Raw genomic sequence first — 18,324 nt, 5'->3', positions numbered from 1 at the left:
TATTACGTGGTATTACTTGAGCGACGTACTTATCTAAAAATGCAATATGGCCATAACTCTTAACACCTGTATAAATTTCCTGATCCCTTAAAATATGCATGTTTTTCTTGGGACTTGGTACTTGGTGAAACGGAAAAAAGCGGCAAATTAAAAAAAAATACGTTCGAAGGGCTATCGTCCCATAGAAAAATTTAATATCGCGCCTTTTTCTACTGACAACGTTGTTTGACCAGCTATAGCTAGGAAAATTTGTCAGGTTATTCGGGCTCACCATGTATATACTTGGTCAAGCAGATCTTGTCAGTAGAAAAAGGAGGCAATTTTGAAAAATGTAGGCGCGAAGAGCTATCGTTCCATAGAAAATTTGAACTTCGCGCCTTTTTTTACTGACAAGATTTGCTTGACCAGCTATAGATGAAACTATGAGATGAAATGATAATATCGGTTAAAACTGGCGTCAGTAGGAGTCAACTTAAAGGATGCAATAACATTGGCAATAACTACCAAAGTAGTAGCCAATTCCTGCATGGTAACACTGTAAAGTTCAGTACATTGTCTAATTAAATTTTAAACATATATTTAATTAATATTTGCATTGTATTTGCCATTCAAAATATTATTTAAATATTGTTTTTGGGTTTGAGCTAAAAATTGTGTGTCCATTGAATAGTTTACAACTACAAAAGAAGGGATTTTGTTAAAGTGTACATGCGCAGACGGATATTGCTGGCCAGCGATCCACATCGATGAACTACGTCATTTCGCTGCGAAATCTGGAGCTCAGGATTGGTCGCGCATTTCGGAAATGACGTATGAAAGCCAATCAGAACTAGGGGCATATCGAACACTGCCTTGAACATCAATCGTCATATGACCCATTCTATCGAGTCTGTAAGGCTTGGGCCATATTTGTCTGTGCTAAAGTAGTTCCGTGGAGTGAGTGTGTGCAGATAGTCATCACAGTTTTTGGGACCTGTAAATACTCCCACACTAATCCAAAATGTCGGCTGAAAGTCCCATCTATGCACCCTTCTTTGGAGTTATGGGGGCGGCGTCCGCTATCATCTTTAGCGGTAAGAGATTCTGTGTAACTTGTTTTAGAATGGCTGTCTAGATTCGTTTTTATCGATCTGTCGAAAAAGTGTTACTTTCTCAGGATGATATCATTGAATGCATTACAAGGCTCGTTAATCGTTACCCGCCCTAGATTCCGATTATAAGTATAAAAATTATGAAGTGATGTTATTTTAGGCGTCCTAATTATAGGAATAGCCGCACCTTGTGCCATACGACAGACAGACATTCGAAAATACGCGTGATGAGTGTCGCAGCCTGGATTTCATGTCTGGAGCGAGCGAGGGGCGTATTCGTGAAATAATTAATTGTAGTAGTAGTAACCTCTTTCTTGTACAAAAAGACATGTTAAAAATAACAAAATTAGTAAGAAGTACAAAGGCGAACTTATCCCTTTGAGGGATCTCTTCCAGTTAACCTTTGAGTAGTAATTGTATCATTGCAACTTATGATTCTTATGAATCATAAGCAGTCATGTGATTGACAATTAAGTTTTGCCATGTTGGTAGCAGTACATACATAACCAAATTCTTACAAGGGCTGGAAAGCCTTTCAACAATCACAACCTATTGTACTTCTGTCTGCATAATAAGTATTAATTTGTCACGCAATCTGATTCTTGGAAATAATACTTTATTATCAGCAGGCACATGACTTATTCAACTTTAATAAGACATTTTTCTTCCAGATAAAGTGTTTGGATGACCTTACAGTATGGTTTTACCATTCGGAGCCTACTTATTTAGTTAATGTGACTGAGATTTAGGGAAATCCCATGACTTATCTTAAAATCCTGGGAAGTGTGACCATCCATGTCACATGACCTAACTTAAGGACATCATGTGACAAGTCATATGTTTATGAAGTTACTTAACCAATAACTTAAATGCACTTTGAACATCATTATATTTATCCTACAAGCTTTATATCAGCTTAAAACATAGATTTATTATAGTTTATGGTAACATCACATGATTAATCCTGTGATGAGGCTATACAGGGATGATAGCTTAATAACCATTGCCTTGTGACTATAAATCATTTCATCCTCTTAATTAAAACTGAGTCATTGTGAATGTACAATTTAAAACATTACCAATACCTTAGAATACATTCAATTTAAGTTATAACAATATCAATATGTTGGTGCACAGTTTTATTGGAATCAATTTGCAATGTCAATACTCATTGAACATTCTATTGCCTACACATAGTTAAAGCTTTTGTCTGGAAACTAAACCTATGTAATTCAGAATAAGGGTAAGGGTAAGGGTTTAAGTTTACTTAATAGTTTTGTCTTGAGTTAATACCAGCATTCAAGGATGACTCTGTATAACACTGATTTCATACTTAGTTCCTATACTTTTTAATAAACATATACCTACAAAGGTTTATCATATTATTATCATGATATAACTTATATAATTATAGTCTAATTGCTCTTATAATAACAAAAATCATGTGATGTTGAAACAAAGTCACCATGGATCCTTATCATTTCAAGTCAAGACAATCAATATATGGATCTTAAGGATGTCTGTTATATGAATCAGTCTTAACTTTATTTCTTTACCACAGAACAACAGATAATATGCAAAACCTATAGGTGTGAGTTAAAGTAAAACCTGAAACCATACATGCTCTTCAAAGTTAAATTACTTGTAACCGTTTCCTACATTACCAGCACTATACTTGCTGCAAAACTAAGTGAGTCAGGGCATAATGCCATCTCTTTCACTCTTGGTTGGTCTTAACAAGGGTAAAGAATAAGCATTATGATCTCTGTTGACAGTTTTGAAGCAATAGCCTAATTCCAGAGAATATGAAAGATTAACATTTTTTTGGCCATCATGTACATACTTATCAGGTGTTATATTTTTCTTACACCATGACCATGAGTATTTTGTAGTCTGATTAGGAAAGCAGGCTAAAAGTATTATTTCCAATATGGTAGAAAATATTAAAAAAAGTGTATTTGTCTAATTCCAGCACTGGGAGCTGCCTATGGCACGGCCAAGTCAGGAACCGGTATTGCCGCCATGTCGGTGATGAGGCCGGAGCTCATCATGAAGTCCATCATTCCTGTCGTCATGGCGGGTATCATTGCCATCTACGGGTTGGTGGTGGCTGTGCTCATCGCAGGTTCCCTGGAGTCCCCCACAATGGGATACACCCTCTACAAGTAAGATCTGTTTTTCATTTAGTTTACTATAGAGCAGGGCTCTCCAAACCCCAGCCCCCGGGCCAAATCCGGCCGCGGACAGTTAACGTGGAAGCCTACTGTGATCAACTGTGTGCCTTCGCCTTACGATAGCCGATTTTCCGGCTTAAAAAAAACCGATGTGGCCCGATGTGTGGTGTGAGAGTTTGTGGAGGTGCAATATGGCCTCCAGGTAAAAAAGTTTGGAGACCCCTGCTATAGAGTATAGAGATGAGAGTTTACTTATGTTACATCGACATACAGGTTTATTAAACAAAGATGGCATGAGCTGGTTTAATAAGATTCCTATTATTCTACAATTCAATTTTTAGTGAACAACAGGCAAAGAAATAGTTTTATTATTGTAAATGTAAACTACACTAATTGATAATATAATAATTGTACCGAGTCAGATTTTAAGTGTTACAATTTGAAGTAAACAATGGAAATACATATGACACATAAATACCTATGAAATATTCTCTTAGTTGAATAGAACTGAGTGAACTGATAAACCCTAGTAACCGAAATTCCGGGGTTTCAAAATTGTGAAGTCAGTGAAACTTAGCTTAACACCCGTGTAAAAAAAATGCAAACTGGTCCATTTGTCTTGGCACAGTAAAAAGATCCTGACTTTAAATTCTGATAAAAATGCAAATGTTTTTCCTTTATACAACATAACCTGTATTGGCTGTATTCCCTGTACTGTAAGAAGGAAATGTGAAGTGTGTGAAGTGCCCTCTAAACTTTATGCCTCAGTGAGTCTGATGTCGCATTCACATCCTCAGACCTTGGTCATGACAAACTGTAATGGCTGACATAATACAAGGTCGCTTTTTACGCCATTACCAGTAAATTGCCTTTATCTACTCTGTAGTTAAGCTTCCATGATAAAATCTTTAGATTCAATTATAACATTCTTGCAAAAAATATGATTAAGTACTGAATTATATTTATAATTTGTAATAACTATAACAATTATATTTTTGTAATTTCTCTGATACAGTTAAGTTGGCTTTTATCATCTATTGCCATTATACAGAAAAAACTAAAAAGCATAACAACTCGAGGATTTCAACTTGTGAAAAATGATAGGCCTGTCGCACTTAAGTCAAGTGTTGTCCTTGTGAATCTGTGCACTTCTTTTTGATGCCTTTTCATGACTCAACCACAGAACCAATGGGGTTGGCAATTGTCAAAGGTTTGCATAGATGGCGCCAATCATAGCTTGCCCCTTTTTCTACGAGATTTGGGTTAAAGGGCTGGCATCTGGGGCATTAAAAAACAAAAATTTGACACAATTATCGGTATTGACAAGGCAAGCTATGATGGCATCTGCTAAATACCTCGACCGGCCAACCTCATTTAATAAAATTTGAGATCCATAAAGCTTAAACCCTGGAGACTTATGCTACTTTGTATGTGTAAAAAAAAAATTAGAACACACTGAAAAAGCAGCAGGTACCATTATTTATTGACTATTTATTAATTTTAATTCATCTGCCATTTTTTATACAAATTTACCTTATATCAGGCACTTGAGACTGCCCTGATAAGCAGCTTAATGGAATCCATGAGAGATAACAAATATAAACCTTGAATTTTATTTTATTTATGTGTATTTTTAAATTTAATACAACAATGGAAAATTGCTTATTTTGTATAATATATTAATTAATGTAGACCACTTTTAATTTACACAGGTGTCCACACAATAACCACATTCTGTTTAATTTTGTCCAGAGTTTTGAAAAAAGTGTCCTGATGTTCATTTTCATGTGTTAATATGTGTATTTGAAGTAATTGCCACTTTAATGGTAATTATTGATAAAATACAGACTAAATAAAACCTACTAGTAGTTAGGAACTTAGTACTTAATGCTGAACACATACTTTTTTGGCTTGTTCACCTGAAGGCTAACAATTTGAACCCTATTACTAAAGCATATGCTGTTCGTCCCTCTGTCTGGGTGTCAGCAGGCTCAACCTTAAGACCGCAGTTAGGTCGACAATAACATTTTTACATTTGAAAATAAAAAGAAAACAAGTAAATGGCGCCCAATACATGAAACATGTTATTTGTCTGTGATCTGTGACTGTTAACCACAGACAATCCAACCTCTAGACATAGCATAGTCGCGCTACCCCCTCTGCCACACATACGGTAGCGTTACTCCATCTTCGAGTCAATCCCGTGCCGTGATTGGTCCGTGTCTTTGAACGGACCAATCACGGCACGGGATTCGCTCACCTCGTCCCCCCGCACCCCCGTATTTTTGGCAGCATCGGTTTCATGAAAGAATTGGCCTAAGCTCAGTCTAGAGGTTGGATTGTCAGTGCTGTTAACACTCTTGATTTCACTAAAAGAAAACTCGCCACTGCATAACGAAGTCTTATGGAAACTTCAATATTTATGTCACCATAGAAGAAAAGATATGACAGATGGAATAAGTTTGTATTGTCTTGTTTACAGAGGGTTCATCCACCTTGGTGCCGGCCTGGCCGTCGGTTTCTCGGGTCTGGCGGCCGGCTTCGCCATCGGCATCGTGGGTGACGCGGGTGTCCGCGGCACGGCGCAACAGCCCAGATTATTCGTCGGCATGATCCTTATCCTCATTTTCGCCGAAGTGTTGGGTCTATACGGTCTCATCGTGGCCATCTACCTGTACACGAAACAGTAAATCTGCACCCTCGTCTCCCGTCGCCCTGGCTTCGAGGCCCTATGCCGTGGTCGTCGCCGGTAGCCGCATAGAGCCGCGGAGCAGCTCGCGGTCCGCATAGCTCCGGCGGCGCGGCTCGGATGCTGCCGCCGCGTCGCCTCGAGCCGTGGACCTTTCAGTATTTTCTATTCATATTTTTTGAAACTATCTAAATGTTAATCATGGACCCCCGCTACCGCGCGACGACAATATATTCTTTTTCTTTGCCGGCTCGATTTTAACATTTCGGTGACAGGAGAATTTAGTTCCACCACTCGACATATCAACTTATTTGCGCGTTCTTTCCACCGCGAACGGTCCTACCATCCTAGGGATATCACGGTTCCATTGACGATATCGAGTTTAGATTATGTTAGCGTTAAGGCGAAACTAATGTACAGTTAGAATAGAAATTTAAGTCCAAACAAGTTATCTTAAAAATAATTTATAAACCGTTAAAACCCCCAAGGTACTGTGTACCGCGTCTGCTGAGAATCTTAAGGTTAAACCTGGCTCGGAAACTACTTGCTTATAGCTTTCAGTGTTATACTGGGTGTTATGTGTCCTTATATTATGCTGTTGGGCTTATCATTGTTAACTCGACCACTGAAAATTCAAAAGCGAGTCACAAATATTGTAACGCCAGGAATCAGTAAATAAACATGATTTGTACATTCCATATTATTTTGTTTCTAATTGTTTTACGTGTTTTATTTTCCTTTTCGATCTTCTATTACGCGAACGAATGAGTAAGGAAGGGTGTATATGCTAATCTGATACTAGCCGCTCTTATAATCAAACATAGCAAAATATTATACACTTCTGACGACTAATTTATGTAAAATAATATAATTCAAATATAATATTTATTCTGTATACCTCATAGTCAAAATGATGTTTGAATGATATAAATTGGTAAGTAAATACGATTAGGTGAAATTGTATTTTGTTTTAGGTTCATGTTAGAGAATGTTATAATCTTTGGTGTTATTGAATGAATTGTGTTAATAAAATATTTTGAAAACAACTACTGTAAATTATGAATGGAGTGTTTCTGTTGAATCCGGTTTTTGGTTTGTTCACATGAGAATAAATGGTCACCTACTGCTGACCCCACTTTTTAAATCTCAATTAGTACCTACACAAAGTACTAACGAATTCGTTATCTGGCTTCTCGCTCGATCAATCTCAGTAGATACATCATGTATCTACTGAAATATATTAGATGAGAAATTGATCGTTTTCGCTCTTGCATAATTGAACGATAGATACAAATAGACTAAAGGAACCAGCGAAATGGTTCGCGATAGGCACTCTGGGTATCGCTACACATTAAAGCAAAATAGTAGTTTGAGTTACAAAGGGATCAAAATGATATATTTCCGTCAAGGGCGTACATTGAACCCTGAATGAAGCGATGGATTCTACAATAGAATCCCGAACGTAGTGAGGAATTCAAGTGTTAACGCCCAAGACGAAATAATTTTGATACCGTGTGACACATGCTTTTCACATCAACTATGAGGAAAATAAAAAAATCTTTGTGTTGACACAATCTGATGCTGATGAATAATGTGCAAAAAAATGTAAAAATAGTGTGCTAGAACAGACAAAGTGTTACTTTGATCCCTCCTTGCAGGGAGGAAAAGTGCCACTTTGATCCCTCCTAATAGGGAAGATAAAGCTCTTTTCCGAATAGGAGGTGTGAAAAGTTGTTTTTTTCAGAGAGTTTGAATGACATTAACATTCTGTGGGCAACTGGGCCCACAGAAAAATCGTCCCGCGGGCTCATTCACCCCTTACGGGTTTTTTTGTGGGTGAGTCATCCCACCTGTCTGGCCAACTCAGCCCACGGGTTCAGTTGACCACTCGCTATCTCTACAGGGTCTACTCAGCCCACGGGTTCAGTTGACCACTCGCTATCTCTACAGGGTCTACTCAGCCCACGGGTTCAGTTGACCACTCGCTATCGCTACAGGGTCTACTCAGCCCACGGGTTCAGTTGACCACTCGCTATCTCTACAGGGTCTACTCAGCCCACGGGTTCAGTTGACCACTCGCTATCTCTACAGGGTCTACTCAGCCCACGGGTTCAGTTGACCACTCGCTATCTCTACAGGGTCTACTCAGCCCACGGGTTCAGTTGACCACTCGCTATCTCTACAGGGTCTACTCAGCCCACGGGTTCAGTTGACCACTCGCTATCGCTACAGGGTCTACTCAGCCCACGGGTTCAGTCGACCACTACTTCTTAAGGGTTTACTCAGCCCACGGAACGGACATTGATTTAATTGTTTGAACAATATCATTAACCGAGAATGTGATTCCCCTTTCCACGCCGGCCAAGGCATCCAGAATTGACTGTGAAAAAAAATTTTAGGTACGGAGATTAAATCATCATGACTTCATGACAATCATGACACTAATTGCACAATCGCAGTCAATTATTTTAAGTCTACTTTTGCATTACCGCTGATAAAATTCTTTTGTTCACTAGTTCTATATCTATAGCCCTCTGGGACTTAATACCTACTTTTTACTATCTAGACCATTCTTGTAGTTATTTATATTGTCTCAAATAAATAATCAATACAAGAGCAATCGGTCACTAATGGCAACTAATGGGTTGAATGAAAACCCGACCTACTTCCGATACGGTGGGCGGGTAGTGATTTTATCGGAATTATTCATTTTTAGGGTTCCGTAGTCAATTAGGAACAGTAGGAACCCTTAGTTTCACCGTGTACCGTGTCCGTCAGCGGCTTTGCTCCGTGATCGTGAGTCTTTCTAAAAACCCTAGGTATTGGGATTAGGGGGGATTTAAATCTTCTCGAGGCAGAGCAGAGGTGTAGGGTTGGAGCCGGTGTAGCTTCATTTGACGTTCATAAGCTCATTGTACTATGCCTACTTGAATAAGAATAAACTATCTTTTATCTTAGGTATCGAAAAACTTGACTAAATTAAACTTGTAGCAAACAATCAGCTATCGTTTTGTAGTAGCAAAGAGTAGTACCTACTTATATATGTAAAAGTAAGTACATACCTAGTCATGTCGCAAAGTTTCCAAAGGACCTTCAAACCAATTAGGTCAGTAAAATAAAACCTCGTCACGTAACAAATTATGTATTTACGATCCAAAAGTTGTAAGTTATAATACAATATATTAATAGGTAGGGGAAACTGGGGAGGGTTGATCACCCCTTTTGTTTTTAGCATACATTTTCTTAACTATTTGTAGTATTGAAAAACTTTATAGACCATACGACTCAGAATTTATCTCTTCATTAATAGTTTGAATTAGAACAGATTTGTGCAATAAATTAGATCATTATTTAATGAAAACCCATACTGTTGACTTTTACCATGTGTCCCCTATGTAAGGGAGACTTGTTTACCCCTGGTCGGGAGCCTTGATCCTAGGGGGATCAAGTGACCCTGGTTCTTGGGACACATGGTAAACATATTTTTACCATGTCTCCCCATACCAGATTCTCATTGATTATATAACTCGGATCGCTATTAGCAATGCATCTATAATTTGTAAAATACACAGCAAACATATATATATTGCATCTTCCATGCTTTGAAGTTGTATTTCCGGTAATCAGATGTCTAAGCCGAAGGGATCAAGTCTTCCAGATTTGGGGACACTTGGTAAAAAGATTTTAAGTGGCAATGTCATATTTCGAGGGTAGTATCTACATTAATTTATTCACTTTATCTACAGAAAATTAATATATGAAGATATCAAACACATATTAATTCATAATCTTATACTTTTAAAAAACAATGTAATCGTATTATCCATAAAACAACATAAAATAGGGAATCAATTTTTGTACAAAAAAAAAACAAAAATCTAAGTTATTAACATAAAATTTCTTGTAACAAGCTAATTTTTTTAAAGTTCTTATGAAGGTATTTTTAGCGTCAGATACCTACAGCAATTTTATTTTTTTTACCCATCACTGGTCGTTATTGTTTACTATAATAAATAAGTTTAGAAATTTACTGCTCACGTTTCGAGGACGGTGTTTGAGCTGCATAATCCTAAAATCCTTTCTATGGACCGTCGGTTATATAGTACATAAGGTCGGAAAGCCATTGAAATAGCATTTCATCCATAAAAACAAATATCGTCGGTTGAAAACCAAATATCGTTATAAGTGTTTTTTGTCGACCGAGTAACATCCCCTGTGTGTAAAACGTTTAACTTGATAAAAAAGACCAAGTACGGGTAGTTCGTAAAATGTTGATGTCAACTTTAGTCAGTCTTTTCAAAGGCCACGGGGATAATTCCGTTTTCGAAGTCGGTTGTATAATTAAAAACTGAATTATACGCCATTAAATCCCGTTTTAATAAACAATAATCAGTCAAAAACCTTGAAAGTTTAAATCAGTGTTTCTCTGGTCGTACTTTCGCGGCATGATTTACTGAAGAAAAGAAAATATTTATGATAGCTCTATGAATCATTTTGTAAGTAAATTTATTACAATGTATACTTGATCGCTTTGGGGGTGACATTATCCCGGAATCATATCTCCCCTGAAGAAAAAGACAAAGTCTCCCCATACATAGTAAGATTATAAAACGTGCCGTACTCGAAACATGTGTTCGCGTATATCAATGTAATCCAAGTTAATCATCACTTCAATAAACAACAAATAAAATAAGCACACTCACTAACATCATTTCCATCTCATATTATAAAATAAATCCAGTTAAAGCTTACCGAAAATTTAATATAGTACGCAGAAAATCTTTCACCGTCCGCCATTTTTGAACCACTGACTTTTCCGATACAGTGCCATGACAGAACGTGAAGTTAGGAACGAATGAATGAGTGTTACCAGCGCAAAAAATTGTATCTCGTTTGGTTTGATTAAAAATGAAGTTTACCAAGTGTCCCCTAGGGATCGACCCTCGACACCCTCACCTACAAAATTACCGAGTTACCCCAGAGTCCAAGAAGAACCGCTAAAAGCACAGAGTAAAGGAAGCTTTTATTACTTTCCAAATAATTTAAGTGTATAGCGGTTGGGTAAGAAGGGAACAGTAGGGAACCCGTGGTCACGAGCAGATTGGCAGTCTAGTTGAACCCTTTCAGGGTTTTAATTTAAGCCAATGTACAACAAAACCCATAAACCGCACTATTTTGCATCGCAATTGAGTTCACTTTATACATATACGCCAAAGAACACTGCACAGTGCAAATTGACATAGTAGTTTTTACTGCGACAGCATGTATTTTATGTCAATGTGCGTATTACATACACTTATCTACATTGAGAAGAGTGAATCACAGATTTTAGCCTTTTTATAGGTATAGACCTATCCATCTCTTACCATGCTCGCTTCAGACGGCCTACCGCGAAAAAGAAAATCGAAATTTTGTTATCAGCCTCTATCGCTCTTGCATATTCGAGCAATATTGCCTCTCGTTCGAATATGCAAAAGCAATAAAGGCAGACAGTGTAGCGAAATTTCCTCTGAACGTCCAGCAAAGGATGGGTATAAAAAATCCAGGTATTATGGCCTAGGGGTTCGCGCAGGAGCTCATGCGCGTTTGCAAACGGTGTTCAGCCTGTGTCATTTTGTCCAGAACATTCTGCATCTCGGGCCAGGGTTCGTAGCGCTGATAAAGGATAAGGAACTTGTGTTTCGTGGGGTTGCGTAGATCCATATTTCTCGATATACTGTTCCAACAGTGCTTCGAGAACTGGGTGTCTACCTGAGGAACAGACAAATGGTATGTTTTAAAAAGTGTACTTATGCGCTTGATACTTTCGAACGGGATAGGTACCTATTTCCGTTTAAGCTACATTCCTACAATTACGACAAAAGGATTTGGTGTAGCATGTATTAAGCCAGGGTCCAGGCGGCATTAACCCATTCAGGGCCAGCGACTCAGCGTATGGGTCATGCTCAAACAGTTCCGCAGGGCCAGTGACTCACATGTGAGTCCTGAATAAATTCTGATTTAAACTTAAACGAAACGTAATTTGATGTAATAACGTAAGTAACATATAAGCTAACAATCATTTCTATAAGGCATATTAGGATAAAAATTATAAACACGTTTTTTTTAAATGAAAACAGGGTCTCGAATATTCAAGTTTGGTTTACTATCAGTGCAATATAGTAAATATACTGAAATTCTAGATACATAATGCGATGCAAGCAAACAGAAAAATCTATATTGAAAAAATACAAAATATATATATATTTCAGAAGTTATTGACAGGGCTCAAGGTATGGGTCACCGTGGCCTGGCGCTACTTGTAAAAACTGCTAATGTTTCCGTAGCAAGCTAAAATAAACTTTATTGGCTGGTTTTAAAGCTTATTTCATGTTGAAGCTGTTTGATATTGTACCATTTTACAACTGATTACTGTTTGGATGATGGTAAGCAACAATTTGTAGGAACCAAGCCGTAGTATAATAATATTTTGTTTTGTATGAGGGGTAAGGCAACGAGGATTTTTTCCCACTGTACTTTTATGTCATAATATTTGGTGATCGTTGTATTGTATCTTAGGCAATTACCTACTAACAATGATGTTAAAGTTAATTTTTTTTCGTTTCAATATAGAACAAGGCGGTTGAAACAGTCACCACTAACTAATACGTATTGTATAACAAATAGTTTGTGACAAATATTTACAAGTTTTTTCAAACATCGTGGTTTCTACGGCAGATTAGAAAGTAAGTACTATAATACATTTTAAGTTCTCTATTGTTACTAATATAATGGCGTTTACCAAAACAAAGATAATGACCGACCAGGTGTAAGCTTATCGGACACACTTGGACAATAAACAAGGAATGTATCCGAACGGCGGCGGCGGTATTATCTTTCATGTGGTATTTGTCACAAGAGTTCAAGATGTGATTCATCCCATCCCCCCTATTAGAGATGTATTTTGGAGTAACATGGAAAATATTATTTAGTCACGATTTATTCGTTGGCGACTTTATACTCCTCCTGTGCTGTTATGCGTATGCAAAATTTCATCTAAATCGGGAAACGGTTCTAATTTAACTTCCAAGATTTGCCCCAAAAAACAACAACAAAAAACACGGCGGCAAGTTAAATAGAATCAGACTAAGCTAAGTTGGCAGCGATTTTGATAGCACAGGCTGAGTACCTAAGTGTAATTTAAATGTCATACTTATATGAAATTATGACGTTTAAATTAACACTTGCACAGGCTGGGCTATAAAATTTGCTACCAACTTAGCTTGGTCAGACATTAAACGCTTGTAGAAAGTAAAAATATTCACTCCTACAAACTGCATAAATTAGTTTCTTTTTTGATAGGCACAGAAAATCGGTGGTTAGTAAAAATGTTGCATAATGCTGTCCAACTGGCCGGCTTCATAAGCGGCGATTTATTTACCGTTCGCGCCAGGCTCGAGACCCATAAGCCGAGTCATGCGTTTTAGCTAAAAACGATTTGTATGGTGGCCTGGCGTATTGTGTACGCTCGGCGGTTCGTGGCCATGAATGGGTTAACCTGTGTAACACGATTTCTGCGTGTGGACGGCACTACGAAAAGTACCGGTCTACATGTAACACTCGCGCCGGATCCATCGCCTGTCGGTTTAGCGCGCGTCCACACGTTGATGCTATACCTATAATACACGTAATCTTACATTACACCGAGATTACACCCGTATGGATCCGGACTGTCAAAAGGCTGTAGGTAGAGTCGGCATCAAATATATTGTAGCTTCAAAAATGGTCAAATAGTTCATTAGGTACACCATATATTTAGTACGGTGTAACTATTTGGCTGCTACATATATTTGACGCTGACTGTACCTACTTTATGCGTAAAATCAACTCATACCCTGTGCATTATGCCTCCATATAATCCAACATAGCCCAGGACGAAGACTATATCAAAAACCACGCATAAGAACAGTGGAATGGTTTCCCAATAGTGCAGTAAAGCGTAGCCGATCTGAAGCCTCTTCGGTATTATATTGTTTTCGTATTGGTTCGGAGGAACTAGGCCGAAGATCCGACGTGAAGGCACCCGAAACAGGGGCTCCGGCTTCCGTCTCGAAGTCAATGAACTTGGCGTTACCCCTTGCAGCGCTACCTTTGCAGCGCTGAACAATCTTGATAGACACATAAAATATGGAAAAAAAAGAAAATTTGGAAATATTGCTATAAAATGACGAAAAATTTTGGGATAGATATTGTTTTTAGTTTGATGGACAGGTTGTGGTATTGATATTTTTCTTGTCAATTTTGATTTGAACTTTGGAATCAAACAAAAGAATATTTCTGGGGCTAAAGAAGATAGGTTTTCAGTGAAGAATGAATACATGAATACATATTATAATTAGTGTCCGACCGAAACATGTTTTTTTGCCGAAACCGAAACCGAAACCGAATGTTCGGCTTTGGCTCTAGTTTCGGCCGAAACCGAAACCGAAACCGAAACTTTTGTAGACTTGTTAAAATCGTTGAAAAAATGTCATAAAGCCGCTTTTACACACATATTGTAAAAATAATAACACCTTGAAGATATTTATCCATTTATTTTCTTGTCTTATTCCAATTCACAATAATCTCGTCTTATGACAACCGTTCGCTAGCAGGACTCAACAACCAAAAGAGAGCTGTCCGCCAAGTGTCTTTCTTTTTATACCCAACCAATAACAGTCTTCAATTTCAAACTACCCTTAACTTTAAAAACTTACTAAGTAGGTATGCTAGGTCTTATTTCAAACTACCCGTAACTTTAAAAACGAATTAAATAGGTATGCTAAATACCAAAAACCCTACACTCGTCCATCCTGACTCCGTGTATGTCCTCATACACGTGCCAGGTGGAAACCCTACACTTGGCCGACAGACTACGTATACTACGTAACAGTGGATACACTAATCGCATAGGATACGAAACAGTTTCAATCAGGCATCAGCAAGTCAAAATCTCAAAAACATCATCTAAATAACATTTCGTATGCCTGCCACACAATTTGGACTAGAATTTACAGTTTCAAGGTTATTAATTCAGTGGTAAATTTTGACTAAAGCATACGAAGGGTTAAAATTGTTACTCTTCTGCCGGAGACATCCTGCTGGAGACGGCTCGCACCGGACTCTGGCGGCGCGAGGCGGGCTCCTGCTGGAGACGGCTCGCACCGGACTCGCACCGGACTCTGGCGGCGCGAGGGGGGCGGCTGCTGGAGACGGCTCGCATCGGACTCAGGCGGCGCGAGGCGGGGGACGCCGGTAGAGGTGCGGCGCTCAACTTGCTAAAAATATCCAACATTGGGTTAATAATCACAACAGTGTACACCTTGACTAGTAATTCAGGGTAACAGATCATTAAGTGCCATTTATTATTCGATTTTCATGAGTAATGATCATCTCTATCTGCAGGTAGATAGTACACGAACCAATTCAATTCTCGTGACTGAAACAACAGAGTACACGAACCAATTCAATTCTCGTGACTGAAGCACTATCAATCTTCCTGCCATATATAATATGAACCAGTTCAAATCTTTTCTAAAATGGTAGTACTTAGCTGTGTCAGCACACGAATCAAATCAAATTCTCGTGGCTTCAACATCATTTTCCATTATCATGTCAAGAAATCTTCAATTATAAACCTCACTCTTGAAACAGGAATATTTCCCGAGAACCTTTCAGTAACTTTAACCCTGACTATAATTTATAAAATATTACTATGATGAATAACAGCGATAATTAAGTAATTATTGTGTACAACTTGACCTATTATGTTCCCATTATCAATGCATTAATCATCTGGTACTAAAAACCTATACCTAATAGCTCCCCTCCCAATGTTTTCAGAGAAGGTCGTATATTCTAGCTTGTTAGGATTTATCCAAGCTGACAAAGTACTTAGTCCATCAATTGCAAGACGCGTTGGGATTAATATGCATATTGTTTTATGAAAGACTTGAACAGTATATTAATTCACTAAACGTCTTTATAGCATACCAAATCCCGCAGTTCGGGAATAAACATAGCACCTAAATAGGCGTGTTTCCGCAGAAAAAGGACCAGTAATATTTTCTCTACACGTTGAATTAAATAAATTATACGTTTCAAATGTTACATGGCAGACATAAACGATAGAACTGCAAAAACCTGATGTTTTACCTATCCGTACCTTCAGACTTGTTCTAGAATACAATCAAAAATGTATACCATGGAATCGCATATTTTGTAACTGAAATATGGTATCATTTAACTACTGGGGTGATTACGACGACGTTGTAATTATGTTTAGGTTGTAAGAAAACTGCCCACGCAATATGTATCACCAATATCCACTCAGAGATTTCTTCAAGGAAATACTTGCGTTAATTGAGATCTACATACTGGAGCTTCGCCTTTTTGTAAACATAAAATATTAAGAATAAATCTTTTAATTACGATTTGCGCACTAGTATAAATATAATTATCAAATTTCAAGTTCGGCAATAAGTAAAAGTATAAAAGTGAATTCTTTACCGCAATACGTGTCTTTAATAACTGTTGTATATATAGAGCTGGCAACTCAGCAGCAGTCTCCCGCCATTATGGACAGCAGCTGTCAATGTCATGTTCTGTTCGTGTGTTCTAAAATAAAGCGTTGCATGTCGAATATTATCTGGTCGTATTAATTAATTACACCAAGTTAATTAGCGATACAACATTGGCGACGAGCGCGAAACGATCCACATTAGAGAAATGAAACTGTGTGAAAGTTGTAAATAAAAAGTGTATTACGTTTTACCATAATACATGTGTCGGCTTAACCTCCAAACAATTCAATGGTGAAATCGGTTGAAAATCTTATTCAAGCTGGTAAGAAATCTTGGATTCAAGAAAAAACTAAGCCAGAATTAGTAGAAATAGCTAATCACTTAGCTCAAACACCCATATTTTCGGTTGAAAACTCGAAGATTGATGAAGTTCGGCAGTACTTGCGCGATTACGTGGACAAGGGTAAAATTGTAGCAAATCAACATCCCAGTATGACTTCAATAACTACGTTAGACGCTTTTAATGGAGACAACTGGATTGCATACCAGCAGCAGTTTGAATGTTTCGTGCTTATGAATGATATACCGGAAACAAAAAAGGTACCACTACTAATAACAAAACTGAGCACGACCGTATACGACCTGCTAATTACTTTATGTACGCCAACTTCTCCAGTAAATGAGACTTATACAAACATATGTGATAAGTTAAAAAAACATTATCATCCCGTAAAGAACCAAGCCTTACATCAAGCAGAATTTAGAAGCAGATGTCAAAAAGCAGATGAAACTATAGACCAATATATAATAGAACTGAAAAAACTGTCTAAAAACTGTAACTTCACTAAATTAGACGACGAGATCAAAGAAAGGTTGCTAAATGGAACATACCATGATACTGTAAGATTTGAACTATTAAAGCAAGCCGATCAGTCATTGGAAATGTTGACAAGCATTGGTAAGACAGCTGAAACAGCATACAAGTTGGCATTTACTAAGGAAAAGGAAACCCAAATGTTCAAATTTCAAGATGCATCAAGAAAAAAGGGAACTGGTCAAAGAGCAATGCCAACAAACAAGCAAAATTCTGGAATGACATGTTATTGCTGCGGTAAGGGTGGACATATGAAGGCACAATGTTCACTGCGTCACAAATTTTGTAGTGAGTGTGGTGTTAAGGGACATATTTTTAAAATGTGTGGTAGTAATAAGCAAATAAAAGTAAAAAATGTGAATGTAGTTGAGTCTGATCAACAAAGTGATTATTGTAATGTTGTTAAAGAAAACCTCTCGGAAGATACTGATTATTTTGATGTGTTTTATTTTAGCAATAACAGAAAAATTTCACCGGCTATGTTAAACATTTCTGTAAATGGAATCACCATGGACTTTGAAGTTGACACAGGGGCAGATGTGAGTACTATAACTTTAGCAGAAAAACAGAAACATTTTCCGAATTTAGAGATCATCAAGAAAAATGTTATATTTACCAACTTTGATCAGTCAACTTCAATGCCCTTAGGTGTTATTGAAAACCTATGTGTGGAGTATGGGTCTGTAAAGGCAAATAACCAAAGACTATTTGTTGTAAAAGATGAAATGCCTAAAATTATTGGAAAGGATTGGCTATCCTTACTGCAACTATGGCCCCCAAAATTTGAGCAAAATTCATGTGAGGAAACAAAACAAAACGTGTGTGAAAATACATCTAAGGATAAATTAATTACTAAAATAAAAAATGAGTTTGCTACCATTTTTGAGCCTGGCATGGGTGTATATAAGGGTGAGCCAATCCATTTGTCAATGAAACCTGATGCTAAGCCAGTGTT

At 37.6% G+C, this 18,324-nt stretch overlaps 2 protein-coding genes across 2 annotated transcripts; one reads left to right on the top strand and one right to left on the bottom strand.

Moving 5' to 3' along the window:
- The first annotated feature begins 838 nt into the window (after positions 1-838).
- Positions 839-6,652, top strand: LOC134662571 (V-type proton ATPase 16 kDa proteolipid subunit c). Its single transcript, XM_063518840.1, has 3 exons — positions 839-1,073; positions 3,064-3,256; positions 5,748-6,652. Exons 1-3 carry the CDS (start codon positions 1,001-1,003, stop codon positions 5,953-5,955), a joined length of 474 nt encoding a protein of 157 aa, XP_063374910.1. The 5' UTR covers positions 839-1,000; the 3' UTR covers positions 5,956-6,652.
- A 4,858-nt stretch (positions 6,653-11,510) lies between these two features.
- On the bottom strand, positions 11,511-14,131 carry LOC134662695 (uncharacterized). Its single transcript, XM_063518968.1, has 2 exons — positions 13,828-14,131; positions 11,511-11,705 (listed from the first exon to the last, which is right to left on the bottom strand). The coding sequence occupies exons 1-2, from the start codon at positions 14,113-14,115 to the stop codon at positions 11,511-11,513; spliced, it is 483 nt and encodes a 160-aa protein (XP_063375038.1). The 5' UTR covers positions 14,116-14,131.
- Positions 14,132-18,324: the final 4,193 nt, after the last annotated feature.

Source organism: Cydia amplana, chromosome 3 (assembly GCF_948474715.1).
Source record: "Cydia amplana chromosome 3, ilCydAmpl1.1, whole genome shotgun sequence".
Lineage (NCBI taxonomy): Eukaryota > Metazoa > Arthropoda > Insecta > Lepidoptera > Tortricidae > Cydia > Cydia amplana.
This window is presented reverse-complemented; position numbering and strand designations above follow the sequence as displayed.